Source organism: Dipodomys ordii, unplaced genomic scaffold (genome assembly GCF_000151885.1).
Source record: "Dipodomys ordii isolate 6190 unplaced genomic scaffold, Dord_2.0 Scaffold34, whole genome shotgun sequence".
NCBI lineage: Eukaryota > Metazoa > Chordata > Mammalia > Rodentia > Heteromyidae > Dipodomys > Dipodomys ordii.
Genome location: NW_012267250.1, coordinates 810,591 through 830,499, shown reverse-complemented (window position 1 = coordinate 830,499; position 19,909 = coordinate 810,591). Strand labels below are relative to the sequence as shown.

The window sequence follows — 19,909 nt, the reverse complement described above, 5'->3', positions numbered from 1 at the left end:
CAAATAAGTAAATAAATGTGTTTAGTCATCATGAGATCTGCTCTCACAGTGAGGGAGAGGGTTCAAGGCCTTCTACCTGTGTAGTCTGGGCTAATTATTCCCTAGAGGCCTTTTCACTGCTATTTTCCAAGTGGGCATAGGGTAGCTGCCTATATTATGTTTATGTAGCTGTTGAGATACAGATATTTGATCCTGAGTTTTAGGCCAAGACAATGTAGAGGTTCTCACTGTAAGGCTCTGGAGAACTGGATACAATCAAGCACAGAGTCCGGTAGTGGCTCTCCAGTAGCTGGTATCTAGTTCCTTGCAGGGACAGAGATGGATAGGGAAAGAATAGATTTGAGGAGGGAGACCATTTTCAACTCTCTTCCTCTGTATCAGACAGGTGGTTTCCAACTGGCCATTTGAGAGTTTGGGTGTAAATACTTTCTGCCAAAGTACTACCCTTAATCCAACTTTGAAAGGAAAGGAGAGAATCATAAGTAAATACTGAAATGCAGATTGGGAGAGTGACTTACACTGAGAGTAGTATAACTCAAATTTTTTTGTGTATGAAATTATTGCTTAGTAACAGGATGACATGAAACACAGGAGTGTTTAATCACATGGCTACTGGATTTGGCAGCAGATCTAGTCCCAAGGGGCTCTGACTCAGCTAATTAGGTATTCACAATCTTGTCCAGTATGTCCTTGCCCTAAATAAACCCATGAATTACACAGAATATAGCAATGTTAATGAGAGAAAGCAGCCAACAGTGTGTAACTCTGTATAATATTATATTATTAAAAACAATAATTTTCCTATCTCCCGATCGATCTAATCTACCTCAAGAACACATTTCTGTGTTTTATAATAATAAACAGCATCCATCTTGATCACCTAGAATCATTGTCTAATAATCTGGGTTTGCTAGGCATCTCCATGTATATTTCCCAGACTCAAAACCAAACCCCATATTGAATCTTTGTTTCCATTTTTTTTGCCTGGGGAATAGAAAGTGTTTCTCTTTCTCTCTCTTTCACTGTGTGTGTCTCTGTCTCTCTGTATGCATCTCTGCTCTCATATCTCTGTCTCTCTAACTCTGTCTCTTTCTCCTCCCTTCTCTCCTGCTATACTAAAGTTAAACCTCAAAAAAAAGTCATTACTAAACTGTTCTTATTGTGAGACAACTAGAAATTGTTTACACATGTGAGTTTCAAGTTCTTGTGAGGAAAGGGAACCCTTCTGCTGACAAAGATGTATGTTTTCTCTGTTCCAAGACCAGTTTTGCTATTGACCATTCTACAGAATGTCATTAAAAATACAGAACAAGCAGTAATACACTGTCAGAGAATGGCCTCCACTTTGGGTTAATAAACCCACATCCAGAGATTCACTGGGTTTTATGCTATAAACTGATGTCAGACAATCCAATACCAACATTGGAGGAGATACTTTGCAGAAGCTCATTTATCAGGGTACACAGGTCTGCCTGGAGCCAGACTCAGTGGAATGAGCACAAACTCTCATCCCTAGTGTCTGGACCTGCAGACCAGGAGACAGTATTTTGCACAGCAACACATCTGCATCCACGTTCCCTCAGCCGTCCAATGACCGAGCCAGGAGGCCGTCTCAGTTAAGTTTTTGTTTCCCTGAGCAAATTCTCAGCTTTACTTTCACTTTCCAGTTTCAGTTTCCACAGCCAGCTGTTTTTTGGTTGTTTTTTTTTTTTTTTGGTCAAGTTGTATAAATAGCACTGTCTTGGGTTAGCAAGTTTGCTCTGTGAAAAAAAGAACAGAAAGGCTCAGGTTCTACAAGGAGCCCACCCAGCTGAGAACACTGCAGACGTCTGCCTCATCCACAAGCAACCATGGGGTAAGGCTTCTCTGCCTCTTTAGTGTCATAGCTAAAGCTTTTGAGAGCATGTTGATCTTAGGCTCTCAATAGTTTTGTTCTCAGTGAGATCAGGTTTCCAGCCCTTCAGTTTGAGTATCTGCTCATAGACTAGAATGTGTATATATGTATGTAACTATGCACTTGCATGCTCATTCATGCACAGACACTAGCTGCTTTATTAATTCAGGTTTAAAAACGAGTTCTGTTTTTTTTAATCAACATCAGCGTATGAATGCTTGTACCTCATCATTAAAACAAAGGAAAGGAAGGAAATTGGAAAAGAGCTTTGTAGGAAGGAAGAATAGAATTCTAATTTTGGAGATTGTTTTTCTACCAAATTCCCATTGCCTCATCTAGGGAAGAAAGAGATCACTTGTTTGGGTAGAGACATTGCTTTCTGCTCTCTCCTTGTTGTGGAGGAAAAGCAGGCCCCCCATAGTGATGAGAGTCAGATGGTCAGATATCTTGGTGTGGAATATGGGAATGTGGTAGGAGAAGCTCATGGCCTTCCTTGACAGGCTTCTGTTCTCACTTTTGGGCAGCTGCCTACAAGAGAGTCTGCTGGATTAGAAGATGAGCAGTTCCCTCTTCCAGAGGAAGCCAAGGCACCTAAAAATCCTTGATATTCTCATTTTCTTAGGTTTTGTCTTGCGTTCTTTACTTAGGAACATCTACAACTTCCTTACCTAAGAGGCATAATGTTTGGTCCCAACTGAATCTTGAGTCAAATGTCTCCTAATGTCAGAAGACTGAAAAATATATTTGACTTTCAGATATCTCATTCGGTTCTGATAGGCAGAATTAGGAGATGGAAAACTCACAGAAGGTACAGAAAGGCAGTGCTATGATCACACGAATAATGACAAAAAATAAGAACAGAAATAATGACAGAAATGGTGTTACAAAAATAGCTATCACATTCTCTATGTTTATTAACTGCTAGCCTGGATTCTAAAAGTATTATGAAAATTCTCATTTAATTGCTAACAGAAGCCCATGAAACCTGCTACTTACATTCATGTAATTTTTCTAATAAGTAATAGCAAGATTTCTGAGATAACAATTCATAAAAGTCAGATCTGAGTAACACAGTTTATTAAACTGTTCATGTAATTATTCCTAATGGGTACTACTGGCTTTTTTAGGTCATTTTAAATACTGAGAAGGGGCTGGGAAGGTGGCTCAGTGGTAGAGCGCTTGCCTTGCATGAATGAGGCCCTGGGTTCGATTCCTCAGCACCACATAAGCAAAAAGAAAAAAGCCAGAAGTGGTGCTGTGGTTCAAGTGGTAGAGCACTAGCCTTGATCTGAAGAGCTAAGGGACAGCGCCCAGGCCCAGAGTTCAGGCCCCACGACCAGGCCCAAATAAATAAATAAATAAATAAACACTGATGAATGTGTTTTAGATTTTTACTATTTTGCTTGTTTCTACATGGACTAAGAATCCATGTATATACAATCCATAAAACTTTTCATATCAGATAAAAGTCACTATTTTAAATTTTAATGTACATATTTAGTGGCATTTAGTACATTCACTATGTTCTTCAATCATCATTTACTCAAAAACATACTAAAAGGACAAACTCCAGACTGATTTCATTGCTTACTCTGCCCTCCAATCCCAATGAGTGCTCTTTTCTTTCATTCTATGGAATGATTTAAAGCTTTATCCCTGTCATGGCTTGCGCTTATTTTTTTTTTTCATTACTGAAGAATATCCATTTCGGTTATGCATTCCTCAGCTGTAAACCATTTGTGGTGTTTTTATTTTTGGCCTGTTATGAATAGTGCTGCAGTGAACATTTATGTCATTCATGTGCAAGGTTTTTTTTTAATTCCTCATGTCAATTATTTTGAGCATATATTAAGTTGCTGAATATACCCTGGAATATATTCTCATGAGAGTCATTCTGTGTATTTCTCAATAAGGGATCACCAAACGGCTTCCTCAGCATTCTGCATTCTACTATTTTGCATTCTCACCATCAATAATGATTCCAGTTCATCCACAGTATGACCCAACTAACTGATATATTTGTCACTTTTGCCTAATGACCAATGTTATCAAGCATATTTTCATATGTGGCTGGTTGTGACTCCTCTTTGGAGAATGTCTGCTTGGCTTTTCTTCATCTATTGTTATAAAAGGGATCTTTTCATTCTGTTAATGGCATTGATTGATTTCTGAATTCAATTATCCTTTTGAACAACATTCTCTAAGTTACTTCATTAAATGGTAACTTCAGTGATGATGCACAAATGTGTAGGTACAAGGGCCATGGTTTCCTGGGGCTTTTAGGGATAGAGAGAAAGGTTTCCATATTGTGGAGGTGATGGTGATGGAGTTCTGAAACTTGTGATAAGTATTGGTTACCGAAGTTTTTGCATGTGAAAAAAATGAGCTATGTACAGTTTTTTGTTTTACATATGTAAAGCCCCGATACTTTGATGTTGTTCTAGATATGTGTAAGCTACAGTAATTTTGAGAAACTGGTTAATGGATACCTGGATCTCTGATCTCTTTAATACTCCAAGTAAAAACATCAAAAGAATATTGATAGCCAGGCACTGGTGGCTCATGCTTATAATTCTAGCTACTCAGGGTGCTGAGATCTGAGGATTGCAGTTTGAAGCCAATCCATGCAAGAAAGTCCATGAGACTCTTATCTCCACCAGAGAAACAGAAGTTGATCTGTGGCTTAATGTGGCAGAGCACTATCCTTGAGTGAAAAAGCTCAGGGACAGTGCCCAGGCCCTGAATTGAAGGCCCATGACTGACAAAAGGAAAAAGAATATTGATATACTTGTGGAATATTTTCTCAGCAGAGTGATCTTCATTTCTAATATTCCATGAACACAATTTTCCTGGCTTTAATAAAGATTGCTTAAGTTCTACATTCATGAGTGGTCTCTGTCAATCTTACTCAGAGTAAAAAAGACACTTTTGTATAGCAGATTACACAGTGAAAGTGCTCATCAATTTCACCAAAGCCCACTGAGGCTAGTTTTAATAATATTCCCATTTCACAAAGGATACAATCAAATATAGAGTGGTTACATGCTTAGAAAATACAGGAGCTTCCATAAGGGAAGCAAAGAAAATGCATTTACTCTTCTTGCATACATTAAAACCCAGAGATAAAAAGAATGAAAGTAACAAACTTTTTACTTATTTTTTTAACTGAAAATTTTTAGAATAAACTCTAAACTCATACAAGGAGTCTCCGTTCCTATTTGTCTGCTCCTTGGATAACAAATAAAATCCTTCTTTTGTTTTGCAGAGAAAATATTGATGCACACCAGCTCAAGGAGAACCTGGTTCAGCTGAGATGTCACTTCACATGGGGGCTGGTGGTTGAAGACTCTGAAGTACCTGACTTAGAGAACAGAATCTGGGAAGAGATTGAGTTCCTAGACACCAAATACAACGTGGGAATATACAACCTCCTGGCCTACGTGAAACACTTGCAAGGCCAGGATGAGGACGCCCTGCAGAGCTTGAATGAAGCCGAGGACCTGATCCACAGAGAGCATGCTGACCTGTCAGACATAGGCAGCCTGGTGACCTGGGGCAACTATGCCTGGCTGTATTACCACATGGGCAGGCTAGAAGAAGCCCAGACTTACCTGGACAAGGTGGAGGACACTTGCCAGAAGTTTGCAAGCCAGTTTCGCTATAGCATGGAGTGTCCTGAGATGGACTGTGCAGAAGGCTGGGCCTTGCTCAAGTGCGGAAGACAGAACTATGTGCGGGCCAGGGCTTGCTTTGAAAAAGCTCTGCAAGTGGAGCCTGAAAACCCTGAGTTCAGCACTGGATATGCCATCACTCTCTATCGCCTGGATTCTGATCACAACAATGTTATTTCTCTAAACCCCCTAAGGCAGGCAGTTAGGCTCAATCCAGCAGATACTTACATTAAGGTCCTCCTTGCCCTGAAGCTCCAGGATGTAAACCAAGAAGATGAAGGAGAAATGTACATTGAAGAAGCTCTTGGCAGCACAACCTCCCTGATGTACATCCTTCGATATGCAGCCAAATTTTACAGAAGGAAAGGCTGTGTGGAGAGAGCTCTTGAGCTCCTTCAAAGGGCCTTGCGGGAAACTCCTTCCTCTGCCTTCCTACACCATCAGATAGGGCTCTGCTACAGGTCACAAGTGTTCCAAATAAATGAAGCTACACATAAGCAGCCTATAGGGCAGGACAAAGAAAAGTTGGACAATATGGTCAGATTAGCCATATTTCATTTCAAGTCTGCTCTTGAACAAAGGCCCACATTTGATGTTGCTTTATTACACCTGGCACATATGTATGTTACAGCAAAAGATTACAGAAAAGCTGAAGACACTTTTCAAAAAGTTTTATTAATAAAACCACAGGAGCAAAAAATACTACAAGAGGGGCATTTTTACTACGGTAGATTTTTGGAATTTCAGAAGAAATCTGAAGCGGATGCAATCAGGCACTACTTAAAAGCAATAGAAGTAAAATTCGCATCCCCTGCGAGAGAGAAAAGTATTCGTTCTTTGGAGAAATTGGCTTTAAGGAAACTTCAGAGAGATGAGAGTGACCTGGAAGGTTTGAGTCTTCTTGGGTTAGTTTACAAATTGAAAGGAGAAATCCATAAAGCACTAGAGTACTATGAGCGAGCTCTGAGCCTGGCTGCTGTCTCTGACAAGGCTGTGAAACATGGCCCTCAAGTCATATAGCATCAGCCATTTCTATATTTCAGTTGCATTTATTTTAACATGTACTAACTCCTCTGTTCTGCTTTTGGATAGTTTCAGACGCATGTAATTCACTTAATATAAATTGCTACACAACTCAACTCTGATTTTAAATAACACTGAATACACTCATAAAGTATAGAGAGAGAGTGAGTTGAAAGGTAGGAAGAAAGGAAGGAAGGAAGAAAAGCTGAGGGAGGGAGACAGTATAATTGCATAAAGATTACATAGTAGAAAAAAGTTTGTTGAGTAGATTTGTTGCACATAAAACCAATCACTATCTTATATAGAGAAAATTTTAAGTTAACACATTTTTTATTAAAAAAGTTTGCAGTATTGTATATTCAAAACATCAAGCTGACATCTTTCATAAAACTCCCATAGCTTAGAATCTAATGAGAGAAACAGTTAAGTGGGCAAAGAATCAAAGATCAGCTTCTTGATTTTCTAAGTGCGTTATCCCCCACCCTGTTCCAAGGAGTTTCTTTTGTTTTATATTATTTTTATAGCATTGTTCCAGTCACTTGCTGATATTGATCTAATTAAAAGGTATGAAAAAAATGTGAAATGATCTGAAAGCAAAATCCAATAGTACAAAATACTAGGTTGTGTGAGGTATGACTTACAAACTTCAGGGAGCACACTTATGTAGGATGTCTTATTAACGTAACAGCACCTCCCTGTCCCATACTTGCTAACCTTGAAAGGTATTTCTGTACTTCTCAGTAATAGATGTGTGGCTCAATGATTAGCACGTGGTATTGTCTGGATGTTTGCAGACAAAAATAAAAATATTGCAAATTCTGGAGGATAAATGCGTTTTTCACTGACAAGATTGTTGCCAACCTTTGATCACATGACCATATCAAAGTATTACCAAGAAGTCTCTTTAAACTGGCAGCTGGGTTTCAAGAATGTGTTCCTTCCATGTAAATGACAAAAAGCTGAGTTGGTGTCCTTATTTAAATTGACTCCTAAATCAAGCCAAACTATAGCTCCCCTCATGCACTACTACCATTAATTGCTATCTGTATATCGGTATAGGCTCTACCGCCTTGTGGCCCACTCTCACTACCACTGTCTCCACCCTCATTATGCTGCTAGAGCTGCAGCTGTGTTGTGATCAGTGGTTGCACTGATCACTATAGCCTGCTCTAAATTAGACGACTTAATCCATCTTTTGTTACCATGGCAAACTAGGTTAACTTATAAAGGAAAGGACTTCATTTAGCTCTCTTTTGAAGTTAGGTCCAAATAGCATGGCACAAGTTCTGACAAGGGCCCCCTGAGTACATCATATAATGGAGGGGTAAATAGGGGGTTGGAGGGAGACACCATGTGACAAGAGAGAAAGCCAGAAAGCAAGGAAGGACCAGTTTTCTAATCTCCCACTAGATTTCTTCTCTTAAATGTTTTACCACCTAAGGACCACTTGTCCACAAAGGAACAGTTGAAGGACATACTTAAATCATAACCACATCACAGCACCCATTATTAGCCTCTGCCAACATCTGTGTGTCTTATCCCCAATCAGATCAAATGTGATTACCAGCCATTTCCACTCTGAAAATCCATGCTGAAGGGATTAAGCCTTCTCTGGCTTTTTCCTTGTTCTCTACCCTTTTACACAATTTCTCTACTTCCTGAATTGCAATACATGTTCAACTTGCGTTCTGCCTTCGTTTTCTCTTCTCCTATGTGAAGTTGAACTAGGAATGTAAAATGAAGGTATTATTTGCGGCAGTGATTCTCAGCAGACATGAGGGAGGGCTGTCAGAGGAGGGGGGGGTATTGTGCCACTCAATGGCCATTTCGCAGCATCAGCAGCCATTTCTCGTTACAATTGTGGGATGCTACTGACATCTGGTGGAAATGCTCACGCGTGCTGCTTCAATATCCTAAAATGTCCCTATTCTCTCACTCTCTTGCTCTTCCACCTCCTTTGTCCTTTTCTCTTCTTCCACCCCCTCTCCCCACATAGTTGTTTTACTTTCTTGACTTTGGGGTATTGTTTTGTTTTTTTTCCCAGCTTCCAGAAAAGAAAGAAAACGGGCTACATTGTGGGACTTGTGCCAGGCTCTTGATTTGTGTTTTCCTGAACTCAAATTGATAATAATGAAAGGAGTGCGCCAAAATGTTTTCCCTTTGGTTTTTATCACTGATTGATTGCTTCATTACTATTCACTTCCGTATTCGTAAACAAAGTCTATTTTTTTGTGTGTGGGGGGTCCGGTTGTGGGGTCTGAACTCTGGGCCTAAGCGCTGTCCCTCAGCTCTTCAGCTCAAGGCTAGTGCTCTACCACTTGAGCCACAGCGCCACTTCTGGCTTTTTTCTTTTTGCTTATGTGATGCTGAGGAATCAAACCCAGGGCCTCAGGCATGCAAGGCAAACGTTCTACCACTGAGCCACCTTCCCAACCCCCAAAGTCTGTTTCTTGACCCAGACACAGCTAAAAGAATGGGAGACAACAAAGTAGGAATACCGAAAATGACAAACTATCAACATGCTGGAAAACTTTTCAAATATTAGCACTCTATTAAACTTTTCTATGTTCTTGGTAAGAGGGAAACTTGTGGTTAATGTATTTAATGCAACGTAAATCTTCCAATGCCTTTCCTAAAATCTGGTTCCTGAGGTAAGTATTACACTGGCTGTGGAGCCCACCCACATCCTCCTTTCCTTTCTGATCTCATTTTTTTGTGTTTTTTTTCCTTCATTCACTCCACTGTCATCATATCATCCATACATGCCAGGTACAAGGCCTCCCTGCCCTTGGAATCTACCTTTATGCTCCCCCCGCCCCACCATCTTCCCACTGTGCAATGCACAGTCCATATCCACAGCACAGGCCCCTTCTCTCCTTTCAGATATTTGCTTAATTGTCACTTTCCCCATGAAACCTTTCCTCCCTGTCATCCTTACAATAGTAAAACATCCTGCACTCCAACTCTCTCTATAGTGTTATCTCATATTTCATGTGTTTGTTGATACTTTTAATCCAATAAAAATTAATTCCATGAGAATAAGGGTCTTGTCTGTTTTGTTCGTGGTTACATGGACAATATACAAACATCTGGCTCTTGGTCGTTGTTCGATAAAAATTAGTGGAATGAATAAGTGGCTGAATTTAGAATGGAGGAGACTTTCTGATCTTTGGTTTAGGTTCACAATCGCTCTCCAGCCCTGTCTTCATAGAGACATATGAGACAAAGGACTAGCTAGCCAGGGCTGGCAGAAAAACCGTGTGGTACAATGTGGCTGGGAATGGGGCCACCGCTTGGCAAAGCTATTCAACTGTGTCTGTCAACCAAACCTAAAATGCATGTCCATTTTGGGAGCAAAATTCCTCTACTTCAAATAGATCTAACAAAATGATGACCAGGAAGCCGAAATATGTTTATTTGTGGGGAAGGGGTAGGCAAAGGGGGAAAGAAGGAGAGAGGAAAAGGGCTGGCAAATCCAGTCATCATTTTCCATGCACCTGCGTGTCAAGGGAACCAGGGAACTTGAAGGTGTGGACCGGATTGGGAAAGATGAGGGAGAGCGATAGTTGGGGGTGACATGGCTCAAGTGACTTGTTCAATGGAAACCCCTTTGCACAACTACATCAAGTAACATGAAAATGAACACCAACACAGAAATAATAGCATCGAATGCCTGGGATGGAAGCCGGCATTTCCGTTTCCCTTGAGGACGTGGAAAGCTGGGAAGACACGGACATCCTTAACAAGCGCTGTGTTTTTCAATTTTGCTTTTAGAAATAACAAGTTGATCCCGCGGTCTCACCCAAGGCTCAAGAGCCAAGGGCACAAAGGGCGGAGGCCCAGCTGCACTTAGATTCGGTTTCTAGTTTTCGTTTCCCGCTGGGGTCGGGACTGAAACAAAGGCGATCTTCCGTCCTGGCTGAGGCGCGCGCCTGCGCACGCGCGGCCGCCACCCCCTCCCCCCCCGCCCCATCCCCTCCCCCCACCCCGGCGCTTTCCCCCCGCCCACCTCGCGCCGGCCAGGGTCTCAGGTCCCCAGGACACCGCGCGGGAGAGGGGAAGCCCTGGGGCTCAGCCACCATGAGGTAAGCTGTCCTCCGCCCCGGGTCCCCAGCCCCGTGCCACCTTTGTTTCACACTCGCTGGTTCTAACGTTCATTCTCACCCCCCCCCCACCCACCCCACCTCGGGAACCGCGCCCCTGGCCCCGGGGAGCGGGGTCGGGGGTGGGGGGTGGGGGGGGATGCGCTTCCCGCGGGATCTCAGGACCCGTGGGTCCCGGAGGAGGGCTGCGCCCTGTCCCCTCGGGAACCCGCCTCTTCCCCGGGCATCTGGGTGCGTGGCCGGGCGACACCCCAACCCCCACGGCAAGCCCGTCCCCTCCCGACGGCTCGCCAGCCGCCGCCCGGGCAGGGTGCCGGACTCGAGGCACCCGCAGAGAGCCCCTCGCCGGCCCGGGACCCCCCACCCCGCCGGGACCCCCGTCCCAGGGCCATTCCGGACACCTGTCGCCCGCCTCTCCCCCCCCCCCCTCCAACGGCTCCCCGGGCGGCGCACGCAGCTCCGCCGCCGCCGGGCGCCGCAGGGGTCGCCTGGCCTTGGGGAGCTCTTCCTGGCGGCCGCCTCCGGGGAGCCCCCCGGGTAACTCGCACCGCTCGTTTGCGCCGCACCTCACCATTGCGGGGTGGGGGATCTAGGCGTCCGTGTCCGGGGAAGCCGGCCAGCACGCCCCCCCCCCCCGCTAGCCGGCGGGGAGCCGTCCATCCTCACTGCGCGCAGCGGGGACAGGTGACGGCATCCATCTCCTGGTACTACGGGAAGGACTGACCGTATATAGGATACCGTAGGATATCGGGCGGGATTCCCGGCTCCTGCATCCCGACTTACTGCCTAGACAGGCAGGGTTCCTCCCGTGATCTCAACCGAAATGATCCAGTGTTCTCTGGGGGGACGAGGCGATGGTTTAGACTGTGCTGCTTCAGACCTTTCGTGAGCGCCTCCTTGCCACACTGAGGTCTTACTTCGGTCGCCCACTTTCTACAAAGGCTACAGAGCCCTGGATCACTGATTTGGATTTCTGATTCGTTGTTGCTTGTCCGTTGTTCTGTGTGTGTGTGTGTGTGTGTGTGTGTCTGTCTGTCTGTGTTATTTTCATTCTTAGCATTTCTTCCTTCGGGGATTATATTTTCTATTTTTTGCATGTTTATTTATATTTTTAAATCGTTCCCCTTAGAAAGGAATCTTCCTAGAACGATTCCTCCTAGAATGAAGGAAGGTCCTTCTAGGAAAGACCTTTCTTCCATCTTGTTTGCTGCTATATTAACTGTAATAGAATATGGCTTGGTGTTCACAACATGGAGTCAGATAAGTGCTTATTAATAAAAACAATTACCCTAATTGTGCACATGTAATGATCCATACTGTGAATACATATGTTGTACATACAAGAGGAATGGAGGGGGATTTCTTTAAAGATCACAAAGGGAAATAGACGGATCAGCAAGTATAAGAAGGCTTTCCATACAATTAGATAGAGCACTTGTCTATAGAGAGAGAGGCCTTAAACAAGTTTTTTGTTTGTTTGTTTGTTTGTTTTGGTCTGTACCTTTCTTGTGACCCTTCCTTAGGGCCAGTGCCAATTTTAGAAAGTCTTTCCCAGCTAACTCACCACTACCCTTGGCAAACAAAACTAAGTATAGCCATCATTACTTGGTCAGTTGCAGACAGTAGAAACTCAACTCAAACTTGCCTAAGCAGAGTAATGGGGGGGGGGGGATAAATTTTATTATTCTGCTTCTCTGCCTATCAAGGTTCTGCTTTCTTGTATTAGATTCTTCCCAAGGGTTTGGAAACATGGCAATCAGAAACCACAAAGTTTTTGTTTTTTTTTTTGGTCCAGTCGTGGGGCCTGAACTCTGGGTCTGGGCGCTGTCCCTCAGCTCTTCAGCTCAAGGCTAGCGCTCTACCACTTGAGCCACAGTGCCACTTCCGGCTTTTTCTGCTTATGCGGTGCTGAGGAATGGAACCCAGGGCCTCAGGCATGCAAGGCAAGCGCTCTACCACTGAGCCACCTTCCCAGCCCAGAAACCACAAAGTTTTTATGATTCTACCATCTCAAAGTTTTTGGAGGGAAGAGAGAGAGGAGAGACAGAGAGGGAGAGAGAGAGAGAGAGAGAAAGAAAGAGAAAGAGGTTTCATTAAGTGCCATTTCACCAAAATTAACTATTAATTGGGCCATCCGAACAAATTGTTAGGTCTGAGGATATCTCTGCCTTTCCACTTCTTAGACTTGGGGCTGGCTAGCCCCTCTCAACTCAGATGAACACAGACAACTAAGGAGTTCTTTTGAAACCTCTTAAGAGGGATCCTGGTTTTTCCCTGTCTGCAGGTGATGAGTAGAAGCCACAGGTGTTCATAGCACTGAACTATGTAGCTTTCCTTAAGTCACTTCCATGGGACTTCATTGGAAGGAACTGTTGCATCTGGCTGTTTGATTATATTGTGAGCTTCATGTAACTGTCCTTATGAGCTAGCCCTACATTAAAAAGGCTGTGTCTTTCACTGTTGCATTCCCACTGCTCTCCACTGGAATTTGCACAAATAACACTGTGCCTGGTACCAGGGTGTTTCAATAAAAATAGAACAATAGGCATTAGTCTTTATTATTGGCTCGCAACCCAGTGGTTGGAAGGGGGTGGCACTCACATCAAAACCACCTTAGCTTCTTTTTCCTATCTGTCTCTAAATATTTGTTACTTTACTTTTGTCTGACTCAAACTTGCTTCTCTCTTTCTCAGTATACCTATTCCTGACTAGTTTCTCTCTGCAGTGCTTGCTTTCTTCTGTTCTCCCTTTCTCTGTAAAAAACATTATATTGGTTTCACTTCTCTGTTCCCTTCAGTGTTTTTTTTTCTTATTCCTTCTCCATCTCCCCCCTTTTTAACTCAGCAGTATAATAGTTTGAACTTAGGTGTTTGTTCTTGCTTTCCAAGCACTCTATAGCTTGAGCCATACCATGCCAGTCCTTTTTACTTTAGTTTATTTTTCAAGCAGGGGCTCCCTAACTTTTTAGCTAAATTATGATCTTCCCATCTCCACCTTACAGCATGTAGTACCACACCCAACCCCCAAAGCTTTGCTGCTGTTGTTGTTGTTTTAATCTTGTTTTTTTTCATCATTAACCCAAGGATTGAACCCAAGGCTTTGTGCTTGGTAGGCAAGTTCTCTCCCATTTGAGCTATATCCCTGCTCTCTTATCCCCTCTCTTTTCTACTCAAAATGTAGAAATGGAATTTGTTTTATAAAATGAAATTCACACATACACAAGCACTCATTCCTAACTTTCATGGGTTAGTGACCACTAGAAGAAAATAGGCATCCTATACAATAGGAAGTTCTGCCATCTCGTAAGAGCTGGTTTAACAATAAATAGACTATTAAAGAAATATAACTGACATAAAGGAAATGTAAATTACATATAATTGTAAATGTAAAAGCTATTGAAACCCAGGGCTTTAATTTTGAATTAAATAGGACCTAAAATTGGTTTTTATGCAATGAGCAAATCCATTTAAGGTTTAGAAGATCATCTATTTCCTTTTATTTCCTCAAAAATTAAAAAGAGGGGCTAGGAAGGTGGCTCAGTGGTAGAACACGTGCCTTGCATGCATGAGGCCCTGGGTTCGATTCCTCAGCACCACATAAGCAAAAAGAAAAAAGCCGGAAGTGGCACTGTGACTCAAGTGATAGAGCACTAGCCTTGAGCTGAAGAGCTGAGGGACAGTGCCCAGGCCCAGAGTTCAGGCCCCACGACCGGATCCCCCCAAAAAAATTAAAAAGAACTTTGTGTTTTCTAGTGAAACTTCTGAAGACTCCTTGAAGCCCATTCTGCTAGAGCTGGAATGCCACTTTACCTGGAACTTACTTAAAGAAGACATTGACCTGTTTGATGTGGAAGATACCATTGGGCAACAGCTTGAATTTCTTACCACAAAATCGAGACTTGCTCTTTATAATTTGCTAGCCTATGTGAAACATCTAAAGGGTCAAAATCAAGATGCACTAGCGTGCTTGGAACAAGCAGAAGAAATCATCCAGAGAGAACACTCAGAGGAAGAAGATGTGCGCAGTGTGGTCACGTGGGGCAATTATGCCTGGGTGTCTTACCACATGGAACGGTTTGAAGAAGTGCAGAAGTACATAGACAAGGTTGGGGGCGTCTGCAAGAAGCTCTCCAGCTCTTCTTCACACAAGGTGGACCGTCCTGAGATTGACTGTGAGAAAGGATGGGCCCTCTTGAAATTTGGAGGAAAGTATTATCAAAAGGCTAAAGCAGCTTTTGAGAAAGCTTTGGAGGTAGAACCTGACAATCCAGAATTTAACATCGGCTATGCCATCACAGTGTATCGACTAGATGATTCTGATCGAGAAGGATTTGTCAAGAGCTTTTCATTGGGACCTCTCAGAAAGGCTGTAACCCTTAACCCAGATAACAGCTATATTAAGGTTTTTCTGGCCCTGAAACTTCAAGATGTACATGCAGAAGCAGAAGGAGAGAGGTATATTGAAGAGATTCTAGACCAAATATCGTCCCAGCCTTATGTCCTTCGTTATGCAGCTAAATTCTACAGGAGGAAAAATGCCTGGGACAAAGCCCTTGAACTTTTAAAAAAGGCCTTAGAGGTGACACCAACCTCTTCTTTCCTGCATCACCAGATGGGACTTTGCTACCGGGCACAAATGATCCAGATCAAGAAAGCAACTCGCAACAGACCTAAAGGAAAGGATAAACTAAAGGTGGATGAGCTAATTGCATCTGCTATCTTCCATTTCAAAGCAGCTGTGGACCGAGATTCGATGTTTGCATTTGCCTACACTGACCTGGCCAACATGTACTCAGAGGGAGGCCAGTACAGCAATGCTGAAGATGTTTTCCGGAAAGCCCTCGCTCTGGAGAACATAACCGATGACCACAAACATCAGATCCACTACCACTATGGCCGCTTTCAGGAATTCCACCGTAAATCAGAAAGTACTGCCATCCATCATTATTTAGAAGCCTTAAAGGTCAAAGAGAGGTCTTCCTTGCGCACAAAACTGACAGGTGCTCTGAAGAAACTGGCTATGAAGAGACTGTGTTGCAACGCTTTGGATGTGCAGAGCTTAGGTGCCTTGGGTTTTGTTTACAGGCTTGAGGGGGAGAAGAGGCAAGCTGCTGAGTACTATGAGAGGGCACAAAAGATAGATCCAGAAAATACAGAATTTCTCACTGCTCTCTGTGAACTTCAACTTTCTATTTAAGTACATACTGTAGGAAATTACTTCCATTTGTGATTCCCATATGTTCATTGTTTTAACTCATTGTTCCGTTTAGAACCCAGTATCCTTTCTTTCTTTCTTTCTTTCTTTCTTTCTTTCTTTCTTTCTTTCTTTCTTTCTTTCTTTCTTCTTTCTTTCTTTCCTTTCTTTCTTTCCTTTCTTTCTTTCTTTCCTTTCTTCCTTTCTTTCCTTCTTTCCTTCATTCTTTAGTGTGTGTGTGTGTGTGTGTGTGTGTGTGTGTATGGAGGAGGGAGGGTCCTGGGGCTTGAATTCTGGGCCTGGGAATTCCTATCCCTGAGCTTTTTTTGCTCAAGGCTAACACTCTTCCACTTGAACCACAGCTCCACTTCTAGCTTTTGGGTGGTTCATTGGAGATATGAATCTCATGGACTTTTCTTTCCCGGTTAGCTTCTATCTGTGACCCTCAGATCTATCTCAGCCTCCTGGGTAGCTAGCATTACAGGTGTGAGCCACTTGCACCTGGCTTATTTTATTTTCACTTAAATTACTATTGTCTATTAAGAAATAGTAACAGTTCACCTGTAATCATTTTTGAAAATGGGTATAATTTTACACTTTGTTACTTATGTTTTCATTACATTTTGTGTAACATCCCATATTGCCTACCAATTGGCCACACTTGTGCAGAAGTGCTTGCTAACTAGATCAAAACACTCAGGACTGCAAAAGTACGTTAGCTAAACTTATAACCACATAGCTTACAAACTATAGAACTTTTCAATTACAGTTGTTTTGACTTTTAACTATCAACCTGATAGTCACCTAAAAGAATCCTCTTTTTTGGGGGAAAATCATAGTAAAAGTTTATCATCTCTGGTGACCTCAATAAAAGAAAAATTAGAACAGGAGAAAATAGATTTTGTCAGATTTTAAATACTATAGTAGTATATTCATGGGAAGCCAGAATTATTGTTTTCCAAAATGTTCATTACAGGTCTAAAATTTGTGACAAATAAATATTGGAACATCATGAATCTCCAGTTTTTCTGGCATTTTTGAACTTGGAACATTATCTACACTGAATCTATAATAGTACTTTATTCCTTACAATTAGTATTGCTATATTTTTAAGTTAAAATCATTGAGATAAAGAGGTTAATTGAGAAATTAAGAGCAGTGATAAGCATATGAATAAAGAAGGAGTCACTAACCTCTAGTTCCAGACTATCAAGATTTCACCATATTACTTTTGGGTTGAGTTTGCATATCTACAATTATACCCTTTGGTTAACTATATTTGTATTCCATATTGACTTCTATGAAGCTTTTTCTTTTGTCTTAAGATTTTCAGATGGTTATTTTTTCTTCTGTAGAGCCTCCAGGAATACGTTAAGATTTGTATATTGTAATCTGCCTGTTCTAATTGTTTCTTTGATGATGGACTTTACTATTATTCACCACTGTATTAGTAGAAAAAAGAATGATATGTTTAATTATCCACATTTCCAGTGTTGCTCTTTAAATTATTATGTGTATATTACCCTTCTTGGTATTTCTATTTAAATAGTTCCTATTGTGGCTTTGGATTTGTAAATAAAAGAATGTTCATTGAAAAAATTTTAATGCTGAAATATATTCATTTACCACGAGCACACTTCTCACCCTACCCCAATCCTACACCTCAGAGTTAACAATTTGAGAAGTTTTTCCATATATAAAGACGAAAAATTGAAATGATAATAAAGGCATTAAAAGTGTTTTTTGCCCAAAAATATATTATGCATCTCATGAATTACATTTTCTTAATATTTTGTTTTGCTTAAATCATTGCTTGTTTTTTTTTTCTGTTCAAGAAGGAAGAGCACCAGGAAGCAAATGATCTCTATTCAAGAATTTCAAAATTCAGGTCTGAATTCTGATTCTGCAGAAACATGTATTTCAAACATTTTATTGCCTATGAAATCAGGATGACATTTCTCTTACTAGGAATGACATAATTCATGTTATGTTCTGAGGTAGTGACGTCATACAGAATAAAATACAGTCACAATATCAAAATACAGATGCTACTATAAGTCTCTAATTTTAAAAAATGGGTCAGGAGCATGAGAGTACACTTCTATAATTCCAGCTCTCAGGAAGATTCCAATTCTGGCCTAGTCTGGAGTACATAGCAAGATTCTGTTTGTAAATAAATAAGGAAAAAAATACCAAAAAATTAACAGCTTAAGGTCTATTCAGCAACTAAATTCACTAACATTGAAGTAGACAAGATATACTAAGTGTAGAATCAGTACACAAAGCTACTACTTTAAATATGGAGCAAAAAAAATGTCTATTGGTTTTAAATTTGTCAGTGATTCTGCTTATCTATCCAAAGCCTACAGATATTTAGAGATGACTTCAGGAACACTTGAGATTGAAAATGATTTTTATTAATGATACAGAATTTGGAGTTAGACCTATCTGTCTAAATAGATAATTCTGTTTTTTAGAGATGGTGTATTTTTAGAATTTGTTCCTTCTATTTAACTGAAGACTTTTGGTCTATTATGTACCCGTGTTGGTCCATCTGTCTTTAGATACTTCAAGAGTCTAACTGGCAGTCTGTATCCGCCAAAAGTCATTACTTCAAATGGCAAAAAAATGGCATAAGCAAAAAATGAGAATGTAATGCTGATACAGTTTAGTAGTCTAAGGACAATATTAATTTCAGATTAATTTGAACAAATAGGTAGGTTGGATTGCCAGTCACTATTACTGTAGGTTAAATGAGCAGTCAAATCCCAGTATCTGCTGCTATAACTTGACATATTAGAAGACAGGAGTGTCCTCTGCTCCTTGAGGCTCTTCAGGTTAAAGCAGCCTCATAAGAAAGTCATTTCTTCTCCCCATCACAGGCAGTATGAGGTTTATCCAAATTACCTTTATCCTTTATTAATGGTACATGTTCAGAGTTTAAATAGCCAAATAGAAGTTTCTGTGAACTACTGTTAATGTAGCCAGAGTCAAAATACCCACTTGTTAATTATTCTTCAGTGTAGTTTTTTCCACGGGTGCCATTTGAAGGCTCATCTTTCTTATCCTGTACCATAATGCTTTGTTCTCTGATGACATCCAACTTCTCAATTCAGATGCTCTATACATCATTAAAAAAAACTGTAGGAAATGCTTGTTTATAAGCTATTTATTGAAAAGAAATGAAGAAAAAAAGATAACAAAACCCAACTTAAAAGGCCAGCCTTGCTGAGTTGAACAAGTTGGAGGCACCAACAGTTTCCAAAGAGTGTTGTCACTTGTTCCAGCAGATGGCAGTGCTACATAACATCTCAGTTTTAAAATACTCTTCCATGCCTCTGAAGAACTGGATTCCCTACACATATTTGTAAATGATTCCCCTTTACAATTGAGAAGTGAGTATTGAAGTATAACCCTATGCTGTGAAAGTTTCTCCTTTCAACTCAGGCCTATTGTAGCATTCCAAATCCCAGAGTCCTGTCAGACAACAGAAGGAACTCAGGCTGCAGTATGAACGTTTCTTAGTTTCACAAGATTTCATAGTCCAGGCACTAGAGTGGAGTAGCTATTGAACTATAGGACCTGACACCTTGTGCTTCACACCTAAAAATACTGATAACATGTTATCAGTAAGAGTTGAATGAGGTAATGAATAGAAAGGATCTAGCACAGCAGCTACCATTCTCAAAACTTAACAAAGGCTTTGGAATGTTGTAAAAATCTTAGCTACATCCAAACTGGCTCATTCACTATTTGATCTACAACCTTTGTCTAAGGGAAAAAAATTGCTCCAACCATGATTATAGGCTTCTTTTATTTTGCTTTAGAAACAGGAAAATTTTAGCATACATATCTGACCCAGTAAAATTATAATCTGAACAAAAGGTCCAATGATACTCTGTATCTATAAAAGATAATTTATTCTGTTTTCTATTCGGTCAATTCCAAAGTAGAAATTAAAGTGTTATAAACAGATATTCTACAGATATGTAGAATCATTTCATTAAAATTTTATTCTTGATTCT

General features: G+C 41.2%; 2 protein-coding genes across 2 annotated transcripts; both read left to right on the top strand.

Annotated features, from left to right (window-relative positions):
* The first annotated feature begins 1,710 nt into the window (after window positions 1-1,710).
* On the top strand, window positions 1,711-7,411 carry Ifit1 (interferon-induced protein with tetratricopeptide repeats 1). The gene is made up of 2 exons (XM_013017244.1): window positions 1,711-1,855; window positions 5,160-7,411. The coding sequence occupies exons 1-2, from the start codon at window positions 1,851-1,853 to the stop codon at window positions 6,583-6,585; spliced, it is 1,431 nt and encodes a 476-aa protein (XP_012872698.1). The 5' UTR covers window positions 1,711-1,850; the 3' UTR covers window positions 6,586-7,411.
* A 3,196-nt stretch (window positions 7,412-10,607) lies between these two features.
* Window positions 10,608-16,011, top strand: Ifit5 (interferon-induced protein with tetratricopeptide repeats 5). Its single transcript, XM_013017108.1, has 2 exons — window positions 10,608-10,673; window positions 14,444-16,011. The coding sequence occupies exons 1-2, from the start codon at window positions 10,669-10,671 to the stop codon at window positions 15,885-15,887; spliced, it is 1,449 nt and encodes a 482-aa protein (XP_012872562.1). The 5' UTR covers window positions 10,608-10,668; the 3' UTR covers window positions 15,888-16,011.
* The last annotated feature ends 3,898 nt before the right edge of the window (window positions 16,012-19,909 follow it).